At 36.4% G+C, this 23,516-nt stretch overlaps 1 protein-coding gene across 1 annotated transcript in view; it reads right to left on the minus strand.

Annotated features, from left to right (window-relative positions):
- HYCC1 (hyccin PI4KA lipid kinase complex subunit 1) overlaps positions 1-23,516 on the minus strand; it is a 98,484-nt gene that overhangs the window by 34,346 nt on the left and 40,622 nt on the right. The window contains exons 2-6 of the mRNA XM_028119350.2: positions 15,507-15,585; positions 7,932-8,033; positions 1,858-2,037; positions 937-1,017; positions 208-323 (exon numbers count right to left, since the gene is read on the minus strand). Coding sequence (XP_027975151.1) covers positions 208-323; positions 937-1,017; positions 1,858-2,037; positions 7,932-8,033; positions 15,507-15,560 — 533 coding nt within the window. The 5' untranslated portion in view covers positions 15,561-15,585. The remainder of the gene's footprint in view (positions 1-207; positions 324-936; positions 1,018-1,857; positions 2,038-7,931; positions 8,034-15,506; positions 15,586-23,516) is intronic.

Here is a 23,516-nt window from a genome sequence, read left to right on the forward strand (position 1 = left end):
TTATCTTAAAAATTCAATGTTCCAGATAACATCTGAATCGAAGTATAAAGTAACAAATCGTGAAAATGTGTTTTTCTCTTGTATAAAATGACCAAATATTTTTTAAAGCGTTACATACAGCTCATTAAACATTATTTATAAATCTACCAAAATAATTTTTTAAAAAATCAGCATGGTAGGATAATAGGTTATGTCTCCACAGTATACCTATTCTGTGCTGTCAGCATCTCCCTTTGGGGGTGAGGTCCACTGTACACAACTTTTGACAAACCATGCTGGGATAGTGCACTCTCAGTCAGAGCCATGGACCCAATGCTGGAAGGCTAGAGACATTTGAATAAAGAAGAAAAAGCCATTCTATTGAAAATGTGATATTAAGAATATATAAACCACTAAGAACGATTGCCATGAACATCATATATCTTAAAAATATTGTGCCTGTGTACTAAATTTTCTGCTCAAAGATTTAACAATTAATTAAAAACCAAACCACAAGTAGAAATAAAATTAGTTCAACTTCAAAAATTCTACACCAATACTGGATGATGTATGGAATTGTTGAATCACTATATTGTACATACATAACACTGTATGTAAACTATACTGGAATTAAAATAAGAACTTAAAAAAGTTCTACCCCAGAAATACATAATTGCCACATACAAAAATATTAGACTAGTTTTATCCATCAGAAGGAGAGAAAAATATTTCAAAATGAGTATTTTCAATAGAGTTCTTAAACAATCAGATTTTAAAGTTTTATGATTCTGATTTCTCATTTCACTTTGGGAATAGTAAATACCTTGTCTGGTGTTTTATACTTTTTCAGGTCCTAATAAATTCATAAACTTTGGGGGGCCTCAATAACCAGACCCTAATTTATAGCAACTTCAAATCTTAGAACCAAAAAATTTACCTTGATAAAATGTCACTTACTTCATGATATACAGATGGTTTGGATAAAGATGGAATCGTAAAACTCAATACTTTGCTATGTCCCTGTTTGTCAACTATTTCCTATAAAAGCGAAAAAAAATCTTAAAATATTTATTTTTTACACATAAGTTTAAAAGCTAACTATAAACTGTTAGTCTAAAAAAATGACCTGAAAGGAAAGAAATTTTAAAGTCAACTAAAATCATAAACTATGATAATCAATTATCAATTATTTATAAATACCAGGAGTTAACCTTCCTCTTAAAAATATAAGTAACATAGGATAGCTGAAATAGAGATGTGTAGTATCTTAATAATCACTGGTTTTCCTTATGTAAAGAGTTACATTTTCTAAATCAATTAACATAGTTACAAAATATGTCAAGAAAAGGCCCTTAAATTTTTCCTTTTTAAAAAGTATAAACCTTAAATATCTAGAATACCATACTAATCAATACACAAAGAGTAATCAAAACTATCTGTTAAATCAATGGTATGAATTCTGGAGACAGTCCAGATTTTATGAAATTATTAGTGGTACATATCAGACTAGATCTTTTCTCCCAAGCTTTTTGTGAAGATCACTAAAAGACAATTTATAGACAATAGATTTTAAATCTAAAAAATTTAAAATTCAACACTGATATTTTTAGATACCTCTATAAAAGAACAAAAATGGTCTGATTTTCAGTTTTCAACCAATCCAAAAAGGTATATTTACATAATTATATGTATGCCTGTATGGCCTTCAACCTCCATAAAGTTATTTTTTAGGAGAATGTGCTATGTACCATTTGATGTATGAAAAACAAATATTAGCTTTACTAAAATGAAAAGTAGTTGATATTATGTATTCACTTTTGCTGAAAAGGTTATATATTTGCTCTTGGCAAACACCTGTTAACTGCATTAAATACAAACCAAATTGTAAACCCCCAGAAGAAGAGCTTCAATACATCCACTGCTATGCACATTTCTGCTGGCTGAGACTGCAAGGTAGCACCAAATCAATTCTGGAAGAAACTGCAGTGTAAATCGAAGCAACTGCTCTTCTCCACTGCGGTAGAATTCAAAGAGCTGGTGACAGACAGGTTCTAGCAACTGGAAAAAAGACGATGTGTTAATTCAAGGATTAGACTGTATTTGAATGACACTGACATACGAAATAAAAATGGTTTTCCCTGATTGGTAATTACTAAAATATATAAATGTTTTTATTTTTTTGGAAGCAAAACTATTCACTGCTAAGCTATTTAGCAAACCTTTGAAAGTTTACTTCTACTGGAAGGCCAAACAGTTCAAAATAAATGTATTTGGAAGCAACTGTAAACTTTAAAATAATCTATAACTCTAAAGTGGTACTGTTACTTATATCCTATCTTTTTAACTTAGTTAAATAGCTATCTTCCTGATAAAACATGCCAATATATACATGATTACCTACAGGGTTGGAGAAATTGAAATGGGAATCCTAGGTAGTTATCATCACATCACCCTCCTGAGCTTATAATTAGGCAGCATCCAACAGCAATGTGTGTGAAATAGCTGAATAATTACAGCACCCCTAGATCTAGATCCCTATTGTAACCATGATACATTGCCCTTGGATAATCTAAACATTGCTGTCATTTTATTTGAAACAAAATCTGGAGTTATCTGTAACCTTTTCCGCTCCCACCACAGGCCAGTATTACCCAGTTAATAGAGATAACTGTATCTATACCATAGACATTTTTTTTAAATCAGAAAGTTGACATAAGAGACTCTTACATGTAAGTATTATCTTTAAGCATATACAATGATCACACACAAGTCATAAATATGTGAAGAAATTCACAGGGTACTGATTTTTCAAGACATCAGGCTGTTATATTTTCAATGAACTAGAGTTCATTTACTTCACTAACTTAGGCAATAGATTTAAGTCAACTTACTAAACAAATTTTCTACTTCCAGTAATTGTAATGCACAGAAACTAACATACGGTGGATGTTCTGATTTCAAACATGCTAAATATGTAAAGTATACTGGTTATAATTAAAGTCAGTATTATTTACACAAGGTGTAGTGAAAGTTACACTTCAATAAACATTAAGCCAAACTAGGCTTTCCTATTGAAAAGTTATCTAACTTCTGGACGCCTGGGTGACTCAGTTGTTAAGCGTCTGTCTTTGGCTCAGGTCATGATCCTGGGGTCCTAGGATCGAGCCCCGCGTCAGGCTCCCTGCTCTGTGGGAGGCCCGCTTCTTCCTCCCCCACTCCCCCTGCTTGTGTCCCCTCTTCTCGCTGTGTCTCTCTCTGTCAAATAAATAAATAAAATCTTAAAAAAAAAGAAAAAAGAAAAATTATCTAACTTCTGACAGTTAAGGAATATTTTTTTCACTCCCATAATGGTTGTCAGAGAGCAACAGATGTCTACTGTGGCATGGCAAGGGTAACAGGAAAGTGGATGGCTAGAGGCAAAGTAACCCCATTCATAGATAACAAGAGATGTTTTTAAAGTAGGAATTTGGAATAACTGGATTGGGGGTGGTAGGAAAAAAGAAAAACTGGCAGGGAAATGGGTCGGCTTTCAGAGTAGAGTCTTAAAAATTTCTTTGTGGACCAATGTCAGCAATCTTGTATTGTTGTATAACAACCCTAATCTTTAAATACCCGGAAAAACTTTGGTTAAATCAATTGATATAACCTAACAAGTATTTGTGAAATTATGAAATCTTATGTTGAAAATTTATTCAATAGTCTTCATGAAACATAATCAATTTTAATCAAAACACCCTCAACAGGTCTTATAATGAATTTAAAATTCAAAATTAAAAAAAATTAAAAGAGTTTTTGCTTTATGAAAGCCGAACCAAATGAAGACAGCTTCAAAGGGGCGGAGAAATCATTATGTTATGATGAGGTTAGATGAAATTATGCATGTCAAACCAAGAGAGAAATACCAGTATCTGTGCGGTGTTTTACAACTTGCCAAGTACTTTCAAAGTACGTGAACTGTTCAATTCCCACACCATTGTAGGGTAGAATATCATTATCCATACTTCTTACATTAGGAAATTGAGACAAAGAGGCTATCTACTATGGCCAAAATTATGCAGCTCACAGAGGTCAGAACTGGAGCTAACATGTTTTGACTCCTTTACAAACATACCTGAAAAATATCAGAAAAGCAATGAAAAATATATCACGTAGGAAATACAGGCAGTATTTGACTTATCTAACTTGAATATATTTGAGACAAACAATGGAGCATTAGAACATGTTGTGTTACTAGTGTTTGATTTGAATTTTTGTATGTATATTCTCATTGACATAATTTTATTTAGTGGGTAGATTCTACAGTAGTGTTAAGACAGAACTGCTTCTTAAATATATTTTCAGGTATTAAATGGGCTTTTTATGGGTCTAATGAGAACCTAATCATCATGTACCTTCTTTCCATTCTAAAATACATTCTGGATTCTAAAACAAGTAAGTTACAAATAAACTTTTACAAAAATCCATTTGTACATAAGAAGTTTTTATCCTAAGAGAGAAATGTGACATAAAATTGCCTTTGAATGACTAAAGCAGGGATAGAAGTTGGGGAAGAGTTAAGTTTGCATAAATTTACAAGAAAATCTTGCAAGTTAATTTTTTTACATTGAACTTTACTGAGGAACATAGATAGGAAAAAGATACAGAAAAGTTGGAAGGACACCACTATTCAGGTGCCCGTACCCACTGAATGATCTCTCCATACTCTGCGCTCCCTATGCCTAGAACACCAAAGAGACTTTATGTGGCTCTTTCACAAAACAGCTGGTTTCATAACACACTTGAGCTCTGTTAGCCTCTAATCATATGCCTGTCTTAAAGTTACAGTCAATTAAAAGGACAAGTCAAGCAAACTGCATTGTAACCATAAACTGCCTCTACAATTTCTCGATCATACCACACATTTTCTATTTCAGGGTCTTGGCATTTACTATTCCCTCTCCTGGAAAACTCTTGCCCTTAGTTTTATTTTTCCCCCTAATTCATTCAGAGATGATTCAACCAATACCTTCTGAATCTCAATACATACTCCCCCTACTCTACTTTATTTTTGTTCATAGTTTTATCACCAACCAACACTGTATTACACATTTAGGTATTTGCTTAATGTCTATCTCACCTACCACAATACAAGTTCTAATCCAGAAGATCAATAATTTAGTCTATTTTGTTCACTGCTACATTTCTAAGTGATTTCTGGCACCTTGTATGGGTTCAATAAATGCTTATTAAATGAAATAAACTGAATAATGAAAAAGTACTATTAATAAAATCCAAATAACAAATTTGCCGAACTTCAAGTAACACCCAAACCATGTCCCAAATTTCAAAAATGCCAAAAGACAATGGATAATAGCAACATTTTAGGAATATCACCAAATTAAGATACAAAATATTCTAAAGAGAAAAAGGAGGGTTATGATATTAAAGTATTTACACAGTTATATTTTAGAAGCACTTCTAAATATATCTTTTAAGATTGAGTTGTGCTTTTTTTTTTAAGATTTTTATTTATTTATTTGGCAGAGAGAAAGACAGCGAGAGGGGGAACACAAGCAGGGGGAGTGGGAGAGGGAGAAGCAGGCTTCCTGGCTGAGCAGGGACCCCAATGCGGGGCTCGATCCCAGAATCCTGGGATCATGACCTGAGCCGAAGGCAGACACTTAACGACTGAGCCACCCAGGCGCCCCAAGATTGAGTTGTGTTTTAAGAATACAGAATACACAGTGTCTTTAACACATGAATCAAGCTAAAAACATAAAACAAACTTACATGCAAAACTTCCTAAACTAGTGCTTCTAAAAGTGTGGTCCATGGACCAAAGACTATCCACAAATGTTACCAGTGCCCAACAATGTAAATACAGAAATTGGAAACATTTAGAAACATTTACAGCAACTTGATATTGCTGCAACATCCAAGTGGGTAATCAGCAGACTTACTTAACAGGATATAGTACAGATCAGTTAAGGGTTATCAAATTCATGTGGTACTTCACATATGATGTGATTTGCACGTTCATCATGTGCATTAAGTACACATATTGGTCTGTGACACACTGAAATTTTTTAAAAAACTGGTCCTTCACCACAAATACTTTGAGAAATACTGTTCTGAACCATGAGAGCTGTATTCACTTTGAATAAAAGAAATGCTATAAACCAAACTAGTCTATCAGAAATTTACCTTACAAACTATATCCAAAGTAGGCTGGTTAAAACACCCTTCATCACAGGATAATTTTTAAGACTTGCAAAATACTAAATACTAAACAGTAAATGAGAAACAAGATTTAATTTGTTTAAAAAAATAAAGCATATACCTATACTTATTCTATTTGGTGAAATAATTCTCAAACATGGAAAACTTTAAAATACCTTCCACCCAAATACTTTAAAAACTAACACCCTTCAAGAAAACAAGCTTCCTACACATACTATACAAATTAAAAAGTTTTGGAGTGTAGGAAGGGAGAAGCAAAATATGATTGTTTTATTCAGTTATTCCAGGTAAAGTTTTGGGCTTATCAATTTCATCCCTAGTCTTTTCTTCAGCCTGTAAAAATCATGATGCACTTTATAGCATAATCAGTAGAAGCTGGGTTTTTCTGGAACCCCTTCCCAAAGAGGTTAAATACTCAAATAACAATAGACTATAGGTTTGAGAGCTTCATCCAAAAGGCACAAAGATCTACATAGGACCGGACTCAGGGTATAAGTTATTTTACCACCAAATAATAACATTAGTGGTGTTAGAGCTGCCATGTGATCTACCAAACTCAGATACCAAAAAAACTACACACCTCATATCGCGCTCCGCTCTACTCCACCCACCTCTTTCCATTCTCAACAGCTCCCTCCTAGGCTATTGTCCTAGCATCTGTTGCTTTCAATTTTTCCATTCTCCAATCTATTCTCCACATAGCCAACTTCCTGAAACAATAATCTGATCAAGTTATGCCTTCAGTGCAAAAAAGAGTCTAACCTGCTTATGATGGAATTCAAGGCTCACCATGGTTACAGCCTAAACCAATGTTTGCAGCTTCATTTCAGTACCAGTCTTATTCTCTTGTTAACTATTGCATTAGCCTATTTGCTTTTTTCCAAATGCCATGCCTTTTATTTTCCACACTATTTCCAATCCTTTTCTATTTCTACTATGAATGGTGGGGTTTGTAAACACCAGAATCTGGAGTATAGATTATGTTATCACCTTCAAACTAAATTTTCTTCCTAAAAAAAAAAAAAAAGGAGATGGGGGCAAGAGAAAAGAAGTAAGGAAAGAGAAACACCAGCTGGACCAAACTACTTGCCATTCCTTAAATGTTTTGCATTTTCTCAGGCCTCCACATACTAACCCAACTATTTGCAATGTCTTTTCACCTTGCATACCTGGAATTGTGCATATCCATCTAGGCATTAGCTTGAATGCATGTATTTACTTATTTTCTCTCCCTTTCTCCTTGCAGGATAAAGACCATGTGTTACTTATCTTTGAATTTCTATTGCCTAGCATTGAAGCTGGCTCATAATGAGCAAACAAATATTTGTTGAATCAATCAATACATATAATGGTCCTGACTTTGTAGGTTACCTCTAACAAGATAGATAGATAAACAGACAGACAAACAGATAGAATTAAGAGGAGGACCATGTTCAGAGATGGCTTTTAGAATATGGTAATAATTCTATTTCTTGGCCTAGGAGATGGTATAATGAAGTTCATTTTATTATAGTTCTTTTTTTCACTCTACCATTTTTTGAACATACAGTATTCTACTCTTACCCCCCACCCATTTCTCAAATGTAATCAGATAAACAATCCATAATATATATTAAAGTTCTTTAAACATATAGTTTTTCTTAGTCTTTTATATATATATTATATTTCACAATAAAAAATTAAAAATCAATCAACTGAATGCTACTAGCATAATAAACTGTAAGAGTACTTACCTCACTTTGTGGCTCCTGGATAACTTTATACAGAGATGAGACTAAAGAACTCTTGTCTTTCAAATTTGTGGCATAATTTGATAAAGATGTTTCTGGTAGTGTCTAAACAAATTTTAAAAAAAAGATTTTACTTTTATAAAATGTCCTGAGTAAGCAAACCCATAAATAGAGAGTAGATCAGTTGTTGCCAGAGATTAGGGGGAGGGGGAATTGTGAGTGACTAATAGGTATGGAGTTTCTTTCTGGTGTGATGGAATTAGGTGCTGGTATTAGTTGCACAACATTGTGGCTATACCAAAACCCACTATATTTTCCCTCTAAAACAATGAATTTTATGTCATGTGAATTATATCTCAACAAAAAATATATTTAATTTTCTTATCATCAACAGGGATATAAATTAACATTAACATTTCATCTTTCAGGTTAGAAATAGGATACAAAACATGTGTAAAGCCAGATATATATTTTTTGTAGCATTATATGTTACAAATCTCATTAATGGTATTGATCCTATTTCTTAATAAACATGTTGTATAAGGATCAAATAACATTTCAAACCTTAAAGCCACAGTCATCTATCAAAGTAACTCCTGAGTTACATATAGTGACTATTAAGTTAGGAATTGGGGGCAAATTTTAGACTTCTCAGAAGTGGAGAAAAAGAGAGCCACACTACCAACAAACTAGTTTTCCTAATGCCACTTAAAATATGGACAACTAATTACAGCTTGCCAGCACCATCCATTCAGAAAAGACACAATGACCAGAGAGGAATGGGAAGAGATAAAACTCCAGTCAGACAGTTTTGGGTAAAAGTAGTAGGGAAATCTGAAAAAAAAAAAAACCAAAAACAAAACACTTCATTATAACAAATGATAAAAACATACCCTTCTAGAGTATATCCCTTCCTTAGTATCTGTCTCCAAGTCATTATTTTTTCTCATGCAAATTACTTCAATCAATCAACAAATATTAACCCTGCAGTATATATAATGTCTCAAGATATTGCTAACAGTCATTCCAAGAGATACACTATTTCTTACATGTCACATCTCCTAGGATTTTATAATTTAAAACAGTTATGGTTAATGTACATAGGTGTACATGTGCATAAACAGACACAGAAAATTAAACAACATAAATGTTTATACTAAGGATATATTATTTATTTTTACTTTACCATGAGCTCCTTAAGGGCAAGAACTATCTTATCATCTCTCCATCCATGGCACTCAGCATAAGGCCTCATACTCAAACCTTTGCTGAAGGGATTTATTAGAGATGGACAGAATAAGAAATAAACACTGCCACTGTTTATACTTCAGTAGATTCTTTAAAAATAGGTCACATTTCATCCTAAGATATATAATTGAATAGATTCTTTTTTTAAGTCAATAAGATAGTTTCATTTACCAGAATGGTAAGTAAATGTGAACTATCTGGAAAACTTCTACCATTCTCCAGAGTAAAAAAAAGTTTCACTGCAACTGCTTACTAAAGAGGAGATTAGGGCATTTTTCAATATTTCAAAAGCATGTAACAAAAGATCTCCAGGCAACATTTCATTTCCGTTATTTGATCAAGAATAACCTAAGACTAGGGGAATTTATATAAAAGGGAATAATGGTCAAATAAACAACAGATTTTTAACTCCCTGAATGGAAATGAACCTGACTTATATATAAAATACACTATTACGTGTGTGTGTGTGTCTAACAATAAAATTTAAAACTAAGTGAATTGAAATATAAATCTTAAAAAAATGATTAGTGAATAGAAAGATTATTATAATATTACATATACCATCTACGCTAAAACCGTAACATTCATTAAAAATATGAATTACAGGGGCGCCTGGGTGGCTCAGTCGGTTAAGCGTCTGCCTTCAGCTCAGGTCATGATCCCAGGGGCCTGGGATGGAGACCCGCGATGGGCTCCCTGCTCAGCGGGAAGCCTGCTTCTCCCTTTCCTCCCCGCTCGTGCTCTCTCTTACTATCTCTGTTTCTCTCTCTCTCACATAAATAAATAAAATCTTTTTTAAAATGTGAATTACAATTTTCAGTTTATGTACCAATTAACCTTCATGAGGTGAAATATATTCTGTGAAACAGCCTGAAGGCAAAAAAATAGCTCTTCTCTGAAAATACCCTGGGCCTAGGACACTATGCTGCTAAATTTGAGGACGGGTCTTCTAAAAATTAGTGCAGAATTCTGTCATTATTTCATTTTGTAAATGTGGGAAAAGCCACTTTTGTCTGTAGAAGGGGAGAAAATATAATTGCTGTGTTTATGAACAGTGCTTTGAAAAACTTAAGATCTGGGCACCTGGGTGGCTCAGTTGGTTAAGCGACTGCCTCCAGCTCAGGTCATGATCCTGGAGTCCTGGGATCGAGTCCCGCATCGGGCTCCCTGCTCAGCAGGGAGTCTGCTTCTCCCTCTGACCCTCCGCCCCTCCGCCCCTCATGCTCTCTCTCTCTATCTCATTCTCTCTCTCAAATAAATAAATAAAATCTTTAAAAAAATGAAAAACTTAAGATCTAACAGAGCCTCATGGATTTAAATACTATTATCAGCAAACCTTTACATTTTCTTGCGCTGTACTAGTTCAAAGGCACTGGCCTTCTTAAATACCAGCTAAGCTTTCTAACTTCAGAAGGCAGAACTGGAGGGGCGCCTGGGTGGCTCCGTTGGTTTAGCGACTGCCTTCGGCTCAGGTCATGATCCTGGAGTCCCAGGATCGAGTCCCACATCGGGCTCCCTGCTTGGCAGGGAGTCTGCTTCTCCCTCTGGCCCTCCCCCCTCTCATGCTCTCTCTCTCTCTCTCTCATTCTCTCTCTCTAATAAATAAATAAAATCTTAAAAAAAAAAGAAGGCAGAACTGGAGACAATAATAATAATAATAATAATACTAGGAAATTAGTCTTGGCAAAATTTGAAGAAGGCAGATGCTTCATACTAAAGTATCATTTGGCAGATGGTTTTTTAAAAATGTAAGGAGGTGATATGGATTGGGTAGAAGAGAATTAATGAAGACAGACGGATGGAGAACCGATAAATAAAACAACTCTATTCAATATTATACACAGATTAGATTTTAAGATTCAGTGATTACCAGAAAATTGAAAAAATTAGGAGTCTAGAAATCTGCTAGATAAATCTACACAAAACATTAAGAAAAAACACAATACAATCTGAAAGATAATACTTTACAAATACATCTTTGAAAAGATAGAAACTGAGGGGTGCCTGGGTGTCTCAGTTGGGGTTGAACAGCCAGCTCTTGGTTTCAGCTCATGTCATGATCTCAGGGTCCTGGAATTGAGCCCCTTGTCCAGCTCTGCACACCCGCAGAGTCTGCTTAAGAAATTCTCTCTCTCCCTCTCCCCTTCCCTCCCCTCTGCCCCTCCCCCACTCATGCACATGGGTGCGCTCTCTCTCTCTCTCAAATGAATAAATAAATAAAATCTAGGCGCACCTGGGTGGCTCAGTTGGTTGAGCATCTGACTCTTGGTTTCGGCTCAGGTCATGATCTCAGGGTCCTGGGGTCTAGCCCCCATTGGGCTCCCTGCTCAGGGAGGAGTCTGTTTCTCCTTCTCTCCCCCTACCCCTCCCCCCACTCATGCTCACTTTCTAACATAAATAAATAAATCTTGAAAAAGATCTTGAAAAAAAAGATAGAAACCAAACTATTAATGAAATCTTAAAATAATGAAGTCTCAAGTCTAATCACTTTGTTGGTATATGAGGGCCCACAGCTAGAGTAGATATGAATAGTTCTTCCAAAGGCAAAAAAAAAAAAAATTTGTACACAACAAATTGTGTTGTCTTTGTGCATTTGTGAGCATGGTGAATGAAGTTATAGGGTTGGGAGTTCAGACAGCAACCACGGAACAATGTAGAACTAAAATCATCTTCACAGACCACCCACTTCACTCTTTCTGATGAGGATATTGAAACCTAAAAAAGTTAATGTGATTTTTCCAGCATCATAAAACCACCTAGCAGAATAATTATGATTATATCAAAGGGTTTCTGAGTCCCTATGTGCTTGAACTACTTTGTCAATCTGATGATCTTATAGCCTTAATAGCACCATGGTTATCAAATTAAACAACCAAACAGAGGCTTCCCCCACCCTCTTCTCTCCCTCAATCTCTCTCTCTATATATATTGTGTATATCCAAACTTCCTTTCTTAATTATTTTAGCCAAAACATATAACATCACAAATCATTTCAAAAGACAAGATACTCTAATTTTAAAAATAAAATTTTAATTTTTATTCCATGTTTTTAAAATTAAAATTAAAATTTTAAAAGTACTTAAAAGATATGTTCTCAAGCACTTTTCTACTTTCTATTACCTTTAATATGCTGCTGATTTTGCCTGATAAGCTTAATCTCTTTATCAAACATAAACAGAGCTGAATTGAATTCAACACATATTAACACAATTCTGAATAACACTCAAAATAATTTTCAGGAACATTTACCAAATTAAACAAGGAATAGAAAATATCTTCTCTTTGCTATAATGTAGACTTAACAATAATTTAAAACATTCATTATATTAAATTGATTAAAAATTGGGCAAATTTAGGGGGTGATGGATGGCCTGGTCAATTAAGCATCTGCCTTTGGCTCAGGTCATGATCCGAGGGTCCTGGGATCAAGCCTCAGGATGGGCTTCCTGCTCTCAGGAAGCCTGCTTTTTCCTCTCCCTTTGCTCTTCCCCCCAGCACATGCTCTCTCTCAAATAAATAAAATCTTAAAAAAAAAAAAGGAAGAAAATTGGGTAAATTTAATCTTGGGGGGCTAGAACAAAATTAAATTATTTTTTAATTCATGTGGCCCAGGATTTCACTCCCCTTCTCCCAATGGAAAAGTTTCCTTATCCTTGATTTAATCTTATAAAAATTTTGATAAAATAGTGCTACCCACATAATATATGTTATATTGCTAAAATATTATTTAGATAATACTTTATTCACATCCTAGTTTCTTTTAGTGGAAGATGGCATTTAGAAAACAAGATCTGGGTGCATGGTGTACTCATTACTACCAGGGTGTCATTGTTCCTCAGCCCTCCCAGTGAATAAAGCTGGGAAATATATGGATGCATTTATGTATGGTTTTACATGTATAACTTAATCAGATACATATTTAAATCCATGAGTTCATACTGATTCTTTCAATTCTAATGAACACCTTAGCATTCTTTCTTGCTTTCCTCATTCCATGTTTCTAATTCCTTTCTCAGACAGAGAGAAACCTAACTCCCATTATCATCCTCCATGTATTTACTTATTTACTCAAAGTAGCCAACCTACCAATGTAACCACTCTAGTTGAGTCTTCTGCATGTCACCTCTGCAACCCTCTGCCCAACTACCCACTTCCTCAAACACTAGGGCATATTTTTGCCCATACTACTTACTGCACTGACCCCTTACCCTTCACTGCTACACTTGCTAGGGTGCTACATATCCAAGCCAGGAGAGAAAGGGAATAAACAGGAAGGTAAGGGAATCAGTCATGATTTTCAATTATTTGCCTTAATAGTTGACCCTTCCCCCATCCATTAACATGCCCCCTTTCCACAACTCCCATACTAAAAAATGGCTAACTGGCTGGCTATATTTGTTTTTGTAAATTTTATTTCACTATTAAACATAACAATGCCCTAGAAGTAGTACTCAACTCTTAAACTAGACAATTTCCATCAACCTGTCAAAAAAATCATGATGGGGCACCTGAGTGGCTCAAATGGTTAAGTGTCTGCCTTCGGCTCAGGTCATGATCCCAGGGTCCTGGGATCGAGTCCCATGTCCGGCTCCTTGCTCAGAGGGGAGTCTACTTCTCCCTCTGCTCCTCTCCCCTTTTGTGCTCTCTCTCTCTCAAATAAATAAATATTTTTTTTTTAAAAATCATGGTAGAATGAACCATGTTAAACATTCCTGAAGCAAAAAAAAAGCTTAAAAACACCTTGAACACTTACAAAAACAACATATGCAGAATGTTTAATCAAATTATTAAAATATGTAGAAGGCACTATATACAGTATACTTTTATAAAATTCTATATCACTTTATGATGCCTTAGAGGATCTGGAGAAGGATACTCAACTCATGACTATAATAACTGACAAAGTGAAAATCTGCCCAGCCATTTGTCAGGATGAGATAATAATGACTGATAAGGCCAGCTGCAAAATTAACAGGAAACACTGCTTCTCTCAAGGACACACTGCAGCTGAAGTTTCATAACAACCTTCCTTTTTGAGTGACTAACTGTATTCTTACTCACTGAGAAGTCTTGTTATCTAAAATCATAGATATCAAAAACTTGGCTGTATAAACATATAACAGTAAGAATGAAACATCCCACTCTTGCCTGGAGGATCTAAGTCACCTTGAAACAGAGAAGCAGGCTTGATTTCCAACCAAGGTGCAGAGCCAGAGCTTCAGATAAGGGGTTTCTGAGCACAACATTCCACATAGATGTTAACTTTGTAGTTTCCAAGACAACATGACCCTGGGTCCACTTTGAAGTCCACACCAGATTTTGACTCCATTACACATAGCTCTGCTTTGTTTTGAGCCCCATAAAAATACTGCTTCATTTAAATTTCATCTAAACTTCACCTTTCCTCCAAATCTTATAATTTTATCTTTTCCTTTGTTTGGTGCCTGTTGTGTAGTCTCCCTCTTTGAAACAAGCCAATAAGTCTGACTTTGTCAGACTATACATTTGTCCCTGAAAGTTGTGGGCTGATTAGGCTGGACAAAAAAGTGACAGTTGCAGCCCAAACCCTTCACTCCTATGGCTCATGATCATGAAGTTCACATAATGATGTGTAACAAGACCTAGAGGATAAGGAGAAGGTAATTAACTGGTTAAAGAATACAATTTTAGGGGTCCCTGGCTGGCTCAGTTGGTTAAGGGTTCAACTCTTGATATTAGCTCAGTCATGATCTCAGGGTTGTAAAATAGAACTCCCTGTCAGGCTCTGCACTGGGCATGGAGCCTGCTTAAAGTTCTCTCTCTCTTTCCCTTTCCCTCTGCAACCTCCTGCAAAAAAAGAAGATGATTTTAGCCATTATAGAGAAAAGTTCACAAGAAAAGAAAGCCAGTTAAAGAAGGATCCATTGGTAGAAAGGTGGGCAAATATCTTCCCATCTTCTCCCATTGTTGATCATACCCATTCCCATTGCCCTCCAAATTGGGAGAAACATTTCAACACAATCTTTGATGGCTGGAGAGGGTAACATTAACATTCAGAAAATTTAACCATTCTTTGTGGGGTTGCTATGAAAAGGAGAAAACAAACTCTTTTAACCACTTGGGAGAAAAAAGGAATTTATTTCCTGGAAAGAATTACTATGTGTAAATAATTCCTTATTAAGATTTATTGGAATATATTTCTGCTTCCATAGATACTTAGCCTTTCAGTCATAAAAAAACAAAAATTATAAAATTATAGTAAAATAAAATTTTAAAAAGAGCCACTGGGATTTAAACCCCAAGCAAAACTTCTTTGGAATATAATTATTATAGTAAAACAGTAAATATTACCTTAAACTCTGACAACCATTCCTCCACAGCCCCTTTCTCTGAAGTGAACATCATTCCACATCTGTTCTAGACCTTCAACCTGAAAGTTAACATAGGAAAATGTTAAAATTTTGAATACATTTTATAGTCAGATTACTATGAATAGAACTAATCCTATAAAATTTAGTTACTTCTTATTTGTGAAATTAAAGCAGTTTCAAACATGAATTACTAGGCTTATTTCAAAACATTGTGCACAAACAAACACTCAAAAGCAAGAATTTTAATAAAAGTATAAATATCATAACATAGTGAAATTGGCTCTGCAATTTTCATTCAGCTTTTAGGACTGCCAGCTGCAAAACCTACTGAACACTTTCCCCTAGTTTCAATGAAATAATTCCAAAATATCATGCATCACAAGAAAATCGCAGAAAACATTTTAAAACTGTAAAAATATAAAAAGACATGCTACAAAATTGACTTTTAGAAAGCATTTAAGAATTCAATTTGCTTACATTTTGATTCTTTACAATCTATTTAGACAAGGCACTTGGTTCTCTGAAAGCTTAATACTTATAAAGAGTGAAAATGATAATATTCAAGATAATGATAATATTCAACAATAGTTATTCAGAAGACTGGGATTTAGTTAAGTAAAAATAAGAAAAGAAAGGAAGCTAAAGAAAATGCAAAACAAATTTATCTCAAGCAAAATTTTTTGTGAACGTACAATGTAGTTTTCTTCACTCATCTGTATGAGAGGAGACCTAAAAACTGTTTCTTGAAGGAAAACCTTAGCTCTATCTGAATTTACTAACCTCTAACTCAGGCACAAATCCTGCATTAGGCATCAGTATTATAGTGTAGTAGAAAGAGAGGCATAATTGCCAGAAACAGAATCCTGATTCTATTACTTATTTGTAATATAACCTTGGGCAACTTATTTACCTTACCTTTTTCATCTGTGAAATACAGATAGTCACCACACCTACTTTCAGGGGGTTATTGTGAGGATTAAATTAAAAAATGCAAATAAAAGCACTTATTACAGTAAGTTTTAATACTATGCATTATTATTGAAGAATATCAACTCATATAGCCTCTGCTCAGCTGACTATCAAAGCGTACAGATATGCCTTAATGAACAACACAGGTTCTTGCCAAAGAATATACTCTAAAGTTTCTATTGTCTAATTCCCATTAAAAACATGGTTAAAAAAATGAAGAAAAAAATAAAACAATGGTTAAGAAAAATATGTGTATACACACACATAGTCATTCATTCATTAAGAATTGAGAGATATGGTGTTATTTTTTTAGAATAGAAAATAGCCCATTTATTTTTTAATCCAAATTTTATCCTTGAGTCAATTCAAACCATCAAAAACCACATATGTGTACCATACTACTGATTTTATAGAACTGTCCATTCAAATAAACTGGGCTTTGGAACTGTGTCCCAAACGTTACTGAAAATCCTGCTAGATCACGTTACCACCTTTAGAATCCAAAAGAAGAGAAAATTCCCATCTTCAGTTTTCACCACCAGGAAAAACCTCTCCTTTAGAGTAACTGGTTTTCTTTTACATGTGGATACTGTGACTCTCGTAACTGATTCTCTTTGCTTTGATTCTAATAAAATGGGAGTCACAGTTTCTGCCCTAACTCTATACACAAAAAAGCAGGTCTGAATTAATCCTTTTTCTTGTTTCATATTATACTTATTCTTATTTTCTTTCTGCCTGGATCTACTTTAAAAAATTTTTATTTTATTTATTTATTTATTTATTTATTTATTTGAGAGAGAGAGAGCATGAGTTGGCAGGGAAGGGGGTGGTAAAGGCAGAGGAAGGGGGAGAGGGACAAACAGACTCCTAGGCCGAGTGGAGCCTGATGCGAGGCTCGATCCCAGGACCCTGAGATCATGACCTGAGCCAAAGTCAGGCACTTAACCAACTGAGCCACCCAGGTGCCCCTGGATCTACTTATGTTTATCTTGTTGTATTATACTTATTTGTGAGGCAAAATGAAGCAAAGTAAATATAAATGCAAATAAGAGTTTCTTTTTTTAACGTATCCATTTTTTATCTAGTAGGACAAAAAATTATCACAAATAAAACCATGCTACATCAAATTACAGAGAATTGGGAGAGGTAACATTTTTTACAAAAATTCAAAATAATTCCCTAGTAAAATTAAGACTAATTTTTAAAAGGTTAAAAGGAATCAAGAGGGATTTGCAAAGGATCAAGAATAGTCAAAGCAATCAAGAACAGCAGAGCTACAGGACTTGAACTTCTAAATATCAAGATTTACTACAAAACTTACCAAACATCATAGTAGTTAAGCCAGTGTGGTATTAATCATAAGGGCCAAAAAAAAAAAAAACAATGAAACGGAGTAGCCAGAAACAGACTTACAGATATATTAGTCACCTGATTTATGATAAAAGTAACACTGTAATTCAATAGGGAAAGAACAGTCTTTTTTTTAAATAATTTTTATTGTTATGTTAATCACCATACATTACATCATTAGTTTTTGATGTAGTGTTCCATGATTCATTGTTTGTGCATAACACCCAGTGCTCCACGCAGAATGTGCCCTCTTTAATACCCATCACCAGGCTAACCCATCCCCCCACCCCCTCCCCTCTAGAACCCTCAGTTTGTTTTTCAGAGTCTTTCGTCTCTAATGGTTCGTCTCCCCCTCCGACTTACTCCCCTTCATTCTTCCCCTATCTTCTGGGAAAGAACAGTCTTTAAATTAAATGAGGCTAAGTCAATGGACAGAGACTGGGGTGGAAGGTGGGGAAAGAACCATGACCTACTAGTTCACACCATGTGCAAAAATCAGTTCCATGGATCCATATATTTAAGTGAAAAAGGTAAAACATAAAGCATTTGGAAGAAAACCTAAGAGAATACCTTCATAACCTTGGAGTATGCAAAGGTTTCTAAAACAAGAGGCACAAAAGCACTAATCATAAGACAGTTAAAAAAATAAATTGGACTTCATTAAAAGTAAGAACTTCTATCTGCCAACAGATGAATGGATAAAGAAAATGTAGCACACAACAGATTGCCCCTCCGGACTTGCCGGCTGCGGGAGCAGAAAGCCTGGGCGGGCATTGCCAAGGGTCCCAAATAAGCCCCGGTGCTCACACACCGACCCCGAACCTGCCGGGAGAGATCTAAGTTGCACTAAGGTGAATGCAGTGAACAGACTGAGCAACTGTCTGGACGCGAGCTTCCGACTGTCAAGCGAAGAGGCAGCTCCCTCCTGCAACAGCCAAGCGGACCCCACCCTGGGAGCCGGGGCCCAGGTCCATCTGCTGACCGGGCTCTGGCAGAAGTGGCTGGCAGGTCGACTGGGTCAAAACAAATAGACACAGCTCTCCAGGCTGGTAAGTGTTTTAAGCAAGTGAGCCCACTCAGCTGAAGAGAGAAGCAACCAGCTACCTTCAGTGTCAGCAGTATTTCTGCAGGAAAACAGAGAAAATCATGAAGTACCTCTGAATTTGCTGTAACACCGTCATAATGCTCATCACGAAATGATCAGAATATGTGGCCATTTTAAGTACTGCCAATCCCGAAGGTCGCGTCTGGCTGAATTATACTTGATTTTGATGCAGACAGGCGGAAGGCACTGTTCCTAACCAGACACATCATTTCCAAAGGCCGGCAGACCCTACATAGCACTTTGAAGACCAAGGGACTGTGGTGGATTACCAATCCCTCCTTCGGAATGACTGCAGCTCTCTTCCCAGAGACCTCCCAAACCAGTTCAACCTCTCCCACCTCCTCAAACGAGATTACTGACACTTCGTTGCCGAACTGCCTTTGCTTTTGGACAACATTGTTCAGAGGTGGCCACCATTTCCTTACCCCTTCCTCAAAATCATCGAGTACAAAGCCACTTTCAACGAAATGTCCGTCTTGACTCTCCCTTGTGGAGAGACTTCTCAGGTTCCACAGGATATTTCCCTGGCTTCAGCAAGCTGAATAAGCAGGGTTTTGGCTCCAGGGGCATTCGTGCTAGTTTCTGGCTGCTATGAACTGACAGTTTGAAGGAGTGAACACGGAGGGCTGGAGTGAGCAAGACTCACGTGCAGGTGTTTGCTTGGTTGGTGCAGGTGTGTGTCAGTGCTTTTCTTTGGCTACTGACTATGTTTCCCCCCAAGATATTTTATCCATGTAGCAAATATTGAGTATCTACTCTGTGCCAGGTGCTGGGGATATCACCATAACAGTATATTTCTGGTCACTGCCATCAAAACATTGAGTGGGCCAGGTAGACAATGAAATAACAGTGGGGTCCGAGTTACGCGAGAGGAAGTACTGGTTACTGTGGGAACGAGTAACAACTGCTTCTGGGATTTAGATATTTAGAAACAGTTAGCACATCAGGGCCACTAGAGATTATCTAGTTTAAGTCAGATCAGAGAGGAAGTTTCACTTACTCCCTTCAAACGAGAGATCTGGGCGAACTGCCCCAGATCCTTAAGTGTCGCCGTCACAGGTGGGCTACGCCCCCGGCCCGCTGCGCGGCTCTCCCGAGCTCAACATGTCAGCGCAGGAGGATCGCTCTGGTTACAGCTCCTCGGAGAGAAGAACAGTGAATGTCCTTCATCTATAATATAAAGCTAGTTTGTGTCACTTACATGATTTTATATAGAAATTCTCCATGGCTCTGACTGAAACAGGAAAAAAATCCTTCAATTTTTCCAGTTAGTCTGGAAAGACAAATTGAGAAGTATTCCTATCCTTAGGCACTTGAAGGCAGCAGTATTCTCTAACACGAATGGACACCAACAAGCAGCTCTCAGGCAGGATCAGTGTTAGTGAGGGGCGCCTGGGTGGCTCAGTCATTAAGCATCTGCCTTCCGCTCAGGTCATGATCCCAGGGTCCTGGGATCCAGCCCCGAATCGGGCTCCCTGCTCAGCGGGAAGCCTGCTTCTCCCTCTCCCTCTCCCCCTGCTTGTGTTCCCTCTCTCGCTGTGTCTCTCTCTGTCAAATAAATAAATAAAATCTTTAAAAAAAAAAAAAAAGAAAATGTAGCACACAACAGAATATTATTCAGCCTTAAAAAGAAGGCAATTCTGCCATTTGTGACAACATGGATGAACCTAGAGGATATTATGCTAAGTGAGACAAGCCAGACACAGAAAGACAAATACTGCAAGATCTCACTTATATGTAGAATCTAAAAGAGTCAAACTCATAGTTAACAGAGGATAAAGGGATGGTTTCCAGGGGCTGGGAGGTAGGGGCAATGGGGAGATGTTAGTCAAAAGGCATAAACTTTCAGTCATAAGATGAATAAGTTCTGGAGATCTAATGTAAATACAGCATGGTAACTACAGTTGAAAACATATACTTGAAATTTGCTGAGAGAGTAGATCTTAAGTGTTCTCACCACACTCACACACAAAGATAACTATGTAAGGTGATGAATATATTAATGAGCTTGATTGTGGCATATCAAACCATCATTTATACCTTAAATATATACAACTTATATTTGTCAATCATACCTCAATAAAGCTGGGGGGAGGGGGAGGAAGAACTTTCGTTCATCAAAAGTTACCATTAAAAGAATGAAAAGGCAAAGCCACAGAGTCAGAAAAGATATTTGCATTTCATATATCTGACAAGAGCTTCATATCCAAAACGTATACAGAACTCATAAATGAGTAAGAAAAAGGCAGACAATCCCAATAGGAAAAACAAGCATATCACTTACCCAAATGGAAACCTAACATATGAAAGGCGTTCAACATTGTTAGTCAATTAAAACCCACAATTAAATACCACACACACACACACACACACACACACTTGCAAGTGTGGCTAGAATGAATGGCAAATAATACCAAGCATTGAAAAAGGTACGGAGCAAACGGAATATTCATACATGCTGGTGTGGATATAAACTGGTACAATATCTTGGAAAATGCTTTGGCAATATCTTCTAAACTGGAACACATTCATGTGCCATAGACCCAGCAATTCCACCCATAAAAAATATACCATACAGAAAAGTGGATATATGCTTTCTGAAAGATGTGCTTAAGAATTTCCATGGTAGCAGGTTTTGTAAATAGTTAAAAAGTAGAAACAAAGCAAATGTTCATCAAGAGTAGAATGGATAAATTATGGTACACTGTACATGGAGTTCTATACAACAATGACAATAAACTATAATTATATCAATATCACAATGTTGGGGAAAAGGAGGCAGAAAAAGAGTACATACTCTATAATTATATTTGCATACACTTCAATAACAGGCAAAATTAATAAATTGTGTTGAAAGTTAGGATAATGGTTGCCCTTGAGGGAGTTACTTTTTGGGTTCTAGTATTATTCTGCTTCTTGATGTAGGGGCCGGTTACACAGGTGTGTTCATTTGGTGAAAATTCACCAAACTCCACACTGATTTGTAAATTTTTCTGTGCGTATATTATACAATAGTAACACCAGACAGCCCCAGGGCTCTTATCTTCGACTTTACAGAGATCATATGGGAGCCCTCAATTGCATAGCTGAGTTAATCTGAATACTCACTTGTTTAGCATGCGTTCAAGCTCAAGTAAAATTGTCCCTGCCCATACCTCTTTGCCTTCTTCTGCAGAGCTCAAAAGAAAGGCTTAAAAATACCTCCCTACCCTTGAAACTTTCACAGCCTCACCACCACTATCTGCTTCAGGTCTACCAAGACCAAAGTCATCATTCCCTTCATCTCTGATCCTTGTTTATTTCGGGCACCACAAGAAACTACAGCTCCAGGCTACACTTAGCCCTCACACACTAATCTTCATAACTCTTACACACTCTCTGTTTTACCCTCATCTCCTATCCCATCCAAATTCTGGAAGGAGGTTTTTTCACTGTGCCTTCTGAAACTGACAATCTGTTAGCAGCAAAATCCTCTATGTCCTCAACAATTCTTTGAATGTCTTTTTCCTCTCGTTCTAATATGAAACCCAGTTCTTCTCTGAAGACAGTTTTCCCTGTGATCTTCTCACAGTGACTGCTTTTCCTCACATAGCCCCGGAAGAAACCACTGAGCCTGGAGGTAAAGTGTCCTCCTTCCTCCTTATTATCATTTCAAATCATTCTTCCTCTCTCTTTTCAAACCATCCACCCAACGTTGCTTTGAAACTCATGTAGCTGTCATCTATCAATCAAATCCCCCACCACTTCCTCTTCATTTCTAAATGAGTTTAGCTCTGGCTCACTGTCCCTCTTTCAAACTACTCCTATTTAAATTCCTGGTGATTGGGGTACCTGGGTGGCACAGTTGTTTAAGCATCCAACTCCTGGTTTGGCTGGGGTCATGATCTCAGGGGCGTGAAATTGAGCCCCGAGTCAGGCTCTGCGCTCAGCGAGGAGTCTGCTTGAGTTTCTCATTCCTTCTCCCTCTGCCTCTCCTGCTTGTGCTCTCTTTCTTTCTCTCATAAATAAATAAATGAATAAATAAATAAACAGTAATTTAAATTCTTGGTGGTTATTTTCTCACACCCTGAATTCTTAATTCCTAAAAATCTCTTCCAACCACATTGTCTTCTTCCCTGCTTCAGTTAGTCAATCCTATGATCATGACCTAGACCAGCACTTGGTCAGGGCCATTTTACACTTTAAGATATTAAACCAACCTGAAAGAACATGCAATGGCCAAAGCCGAAACAACTTGAGCAACATAACAAATAATGTAGTACTGAATTATTACCCAAAATATAAAATAAACATACATGAGTCCACATTGAAATAAATAAACAAATAAACAAACAAAATTTAGAGAGCAAGAGACAAGTCTTCCTCTCAGAAGAATTCCAAATGATATATCCAGGAGGAGTTTAGTCTCTGCCTCCCTATTGAGAATGGGTTGGACCTAGTGATTTGTTTCCAAAGAACAGAGTATGGAAAGGGGAAAATAGTAACTTTATAGTGGAGAAATCTGGCAAACACTGACTTGATCAAGATTCACCTCACCTGTGATGTCATGTGAATATCATGTACCCC

Source organism: Eumetopias jubatus, unplaced genomic scaffold, assembly GCF_037043125.1.
Source record: "Eumetopias jubatus isolate StellerSeaLion01/CBP00866 unplaced genomic scaffold, mEumJub1_p1.0 scaffold_14, whole genome shotgun sequence".
NCBI classification, from domain to species: domain Eukaryota; kingdom Metazoa; phylum Chordata; class Mammalia; order Carnivora; family Otariidae; genus Eumetopias; species Eumetopias jubatus.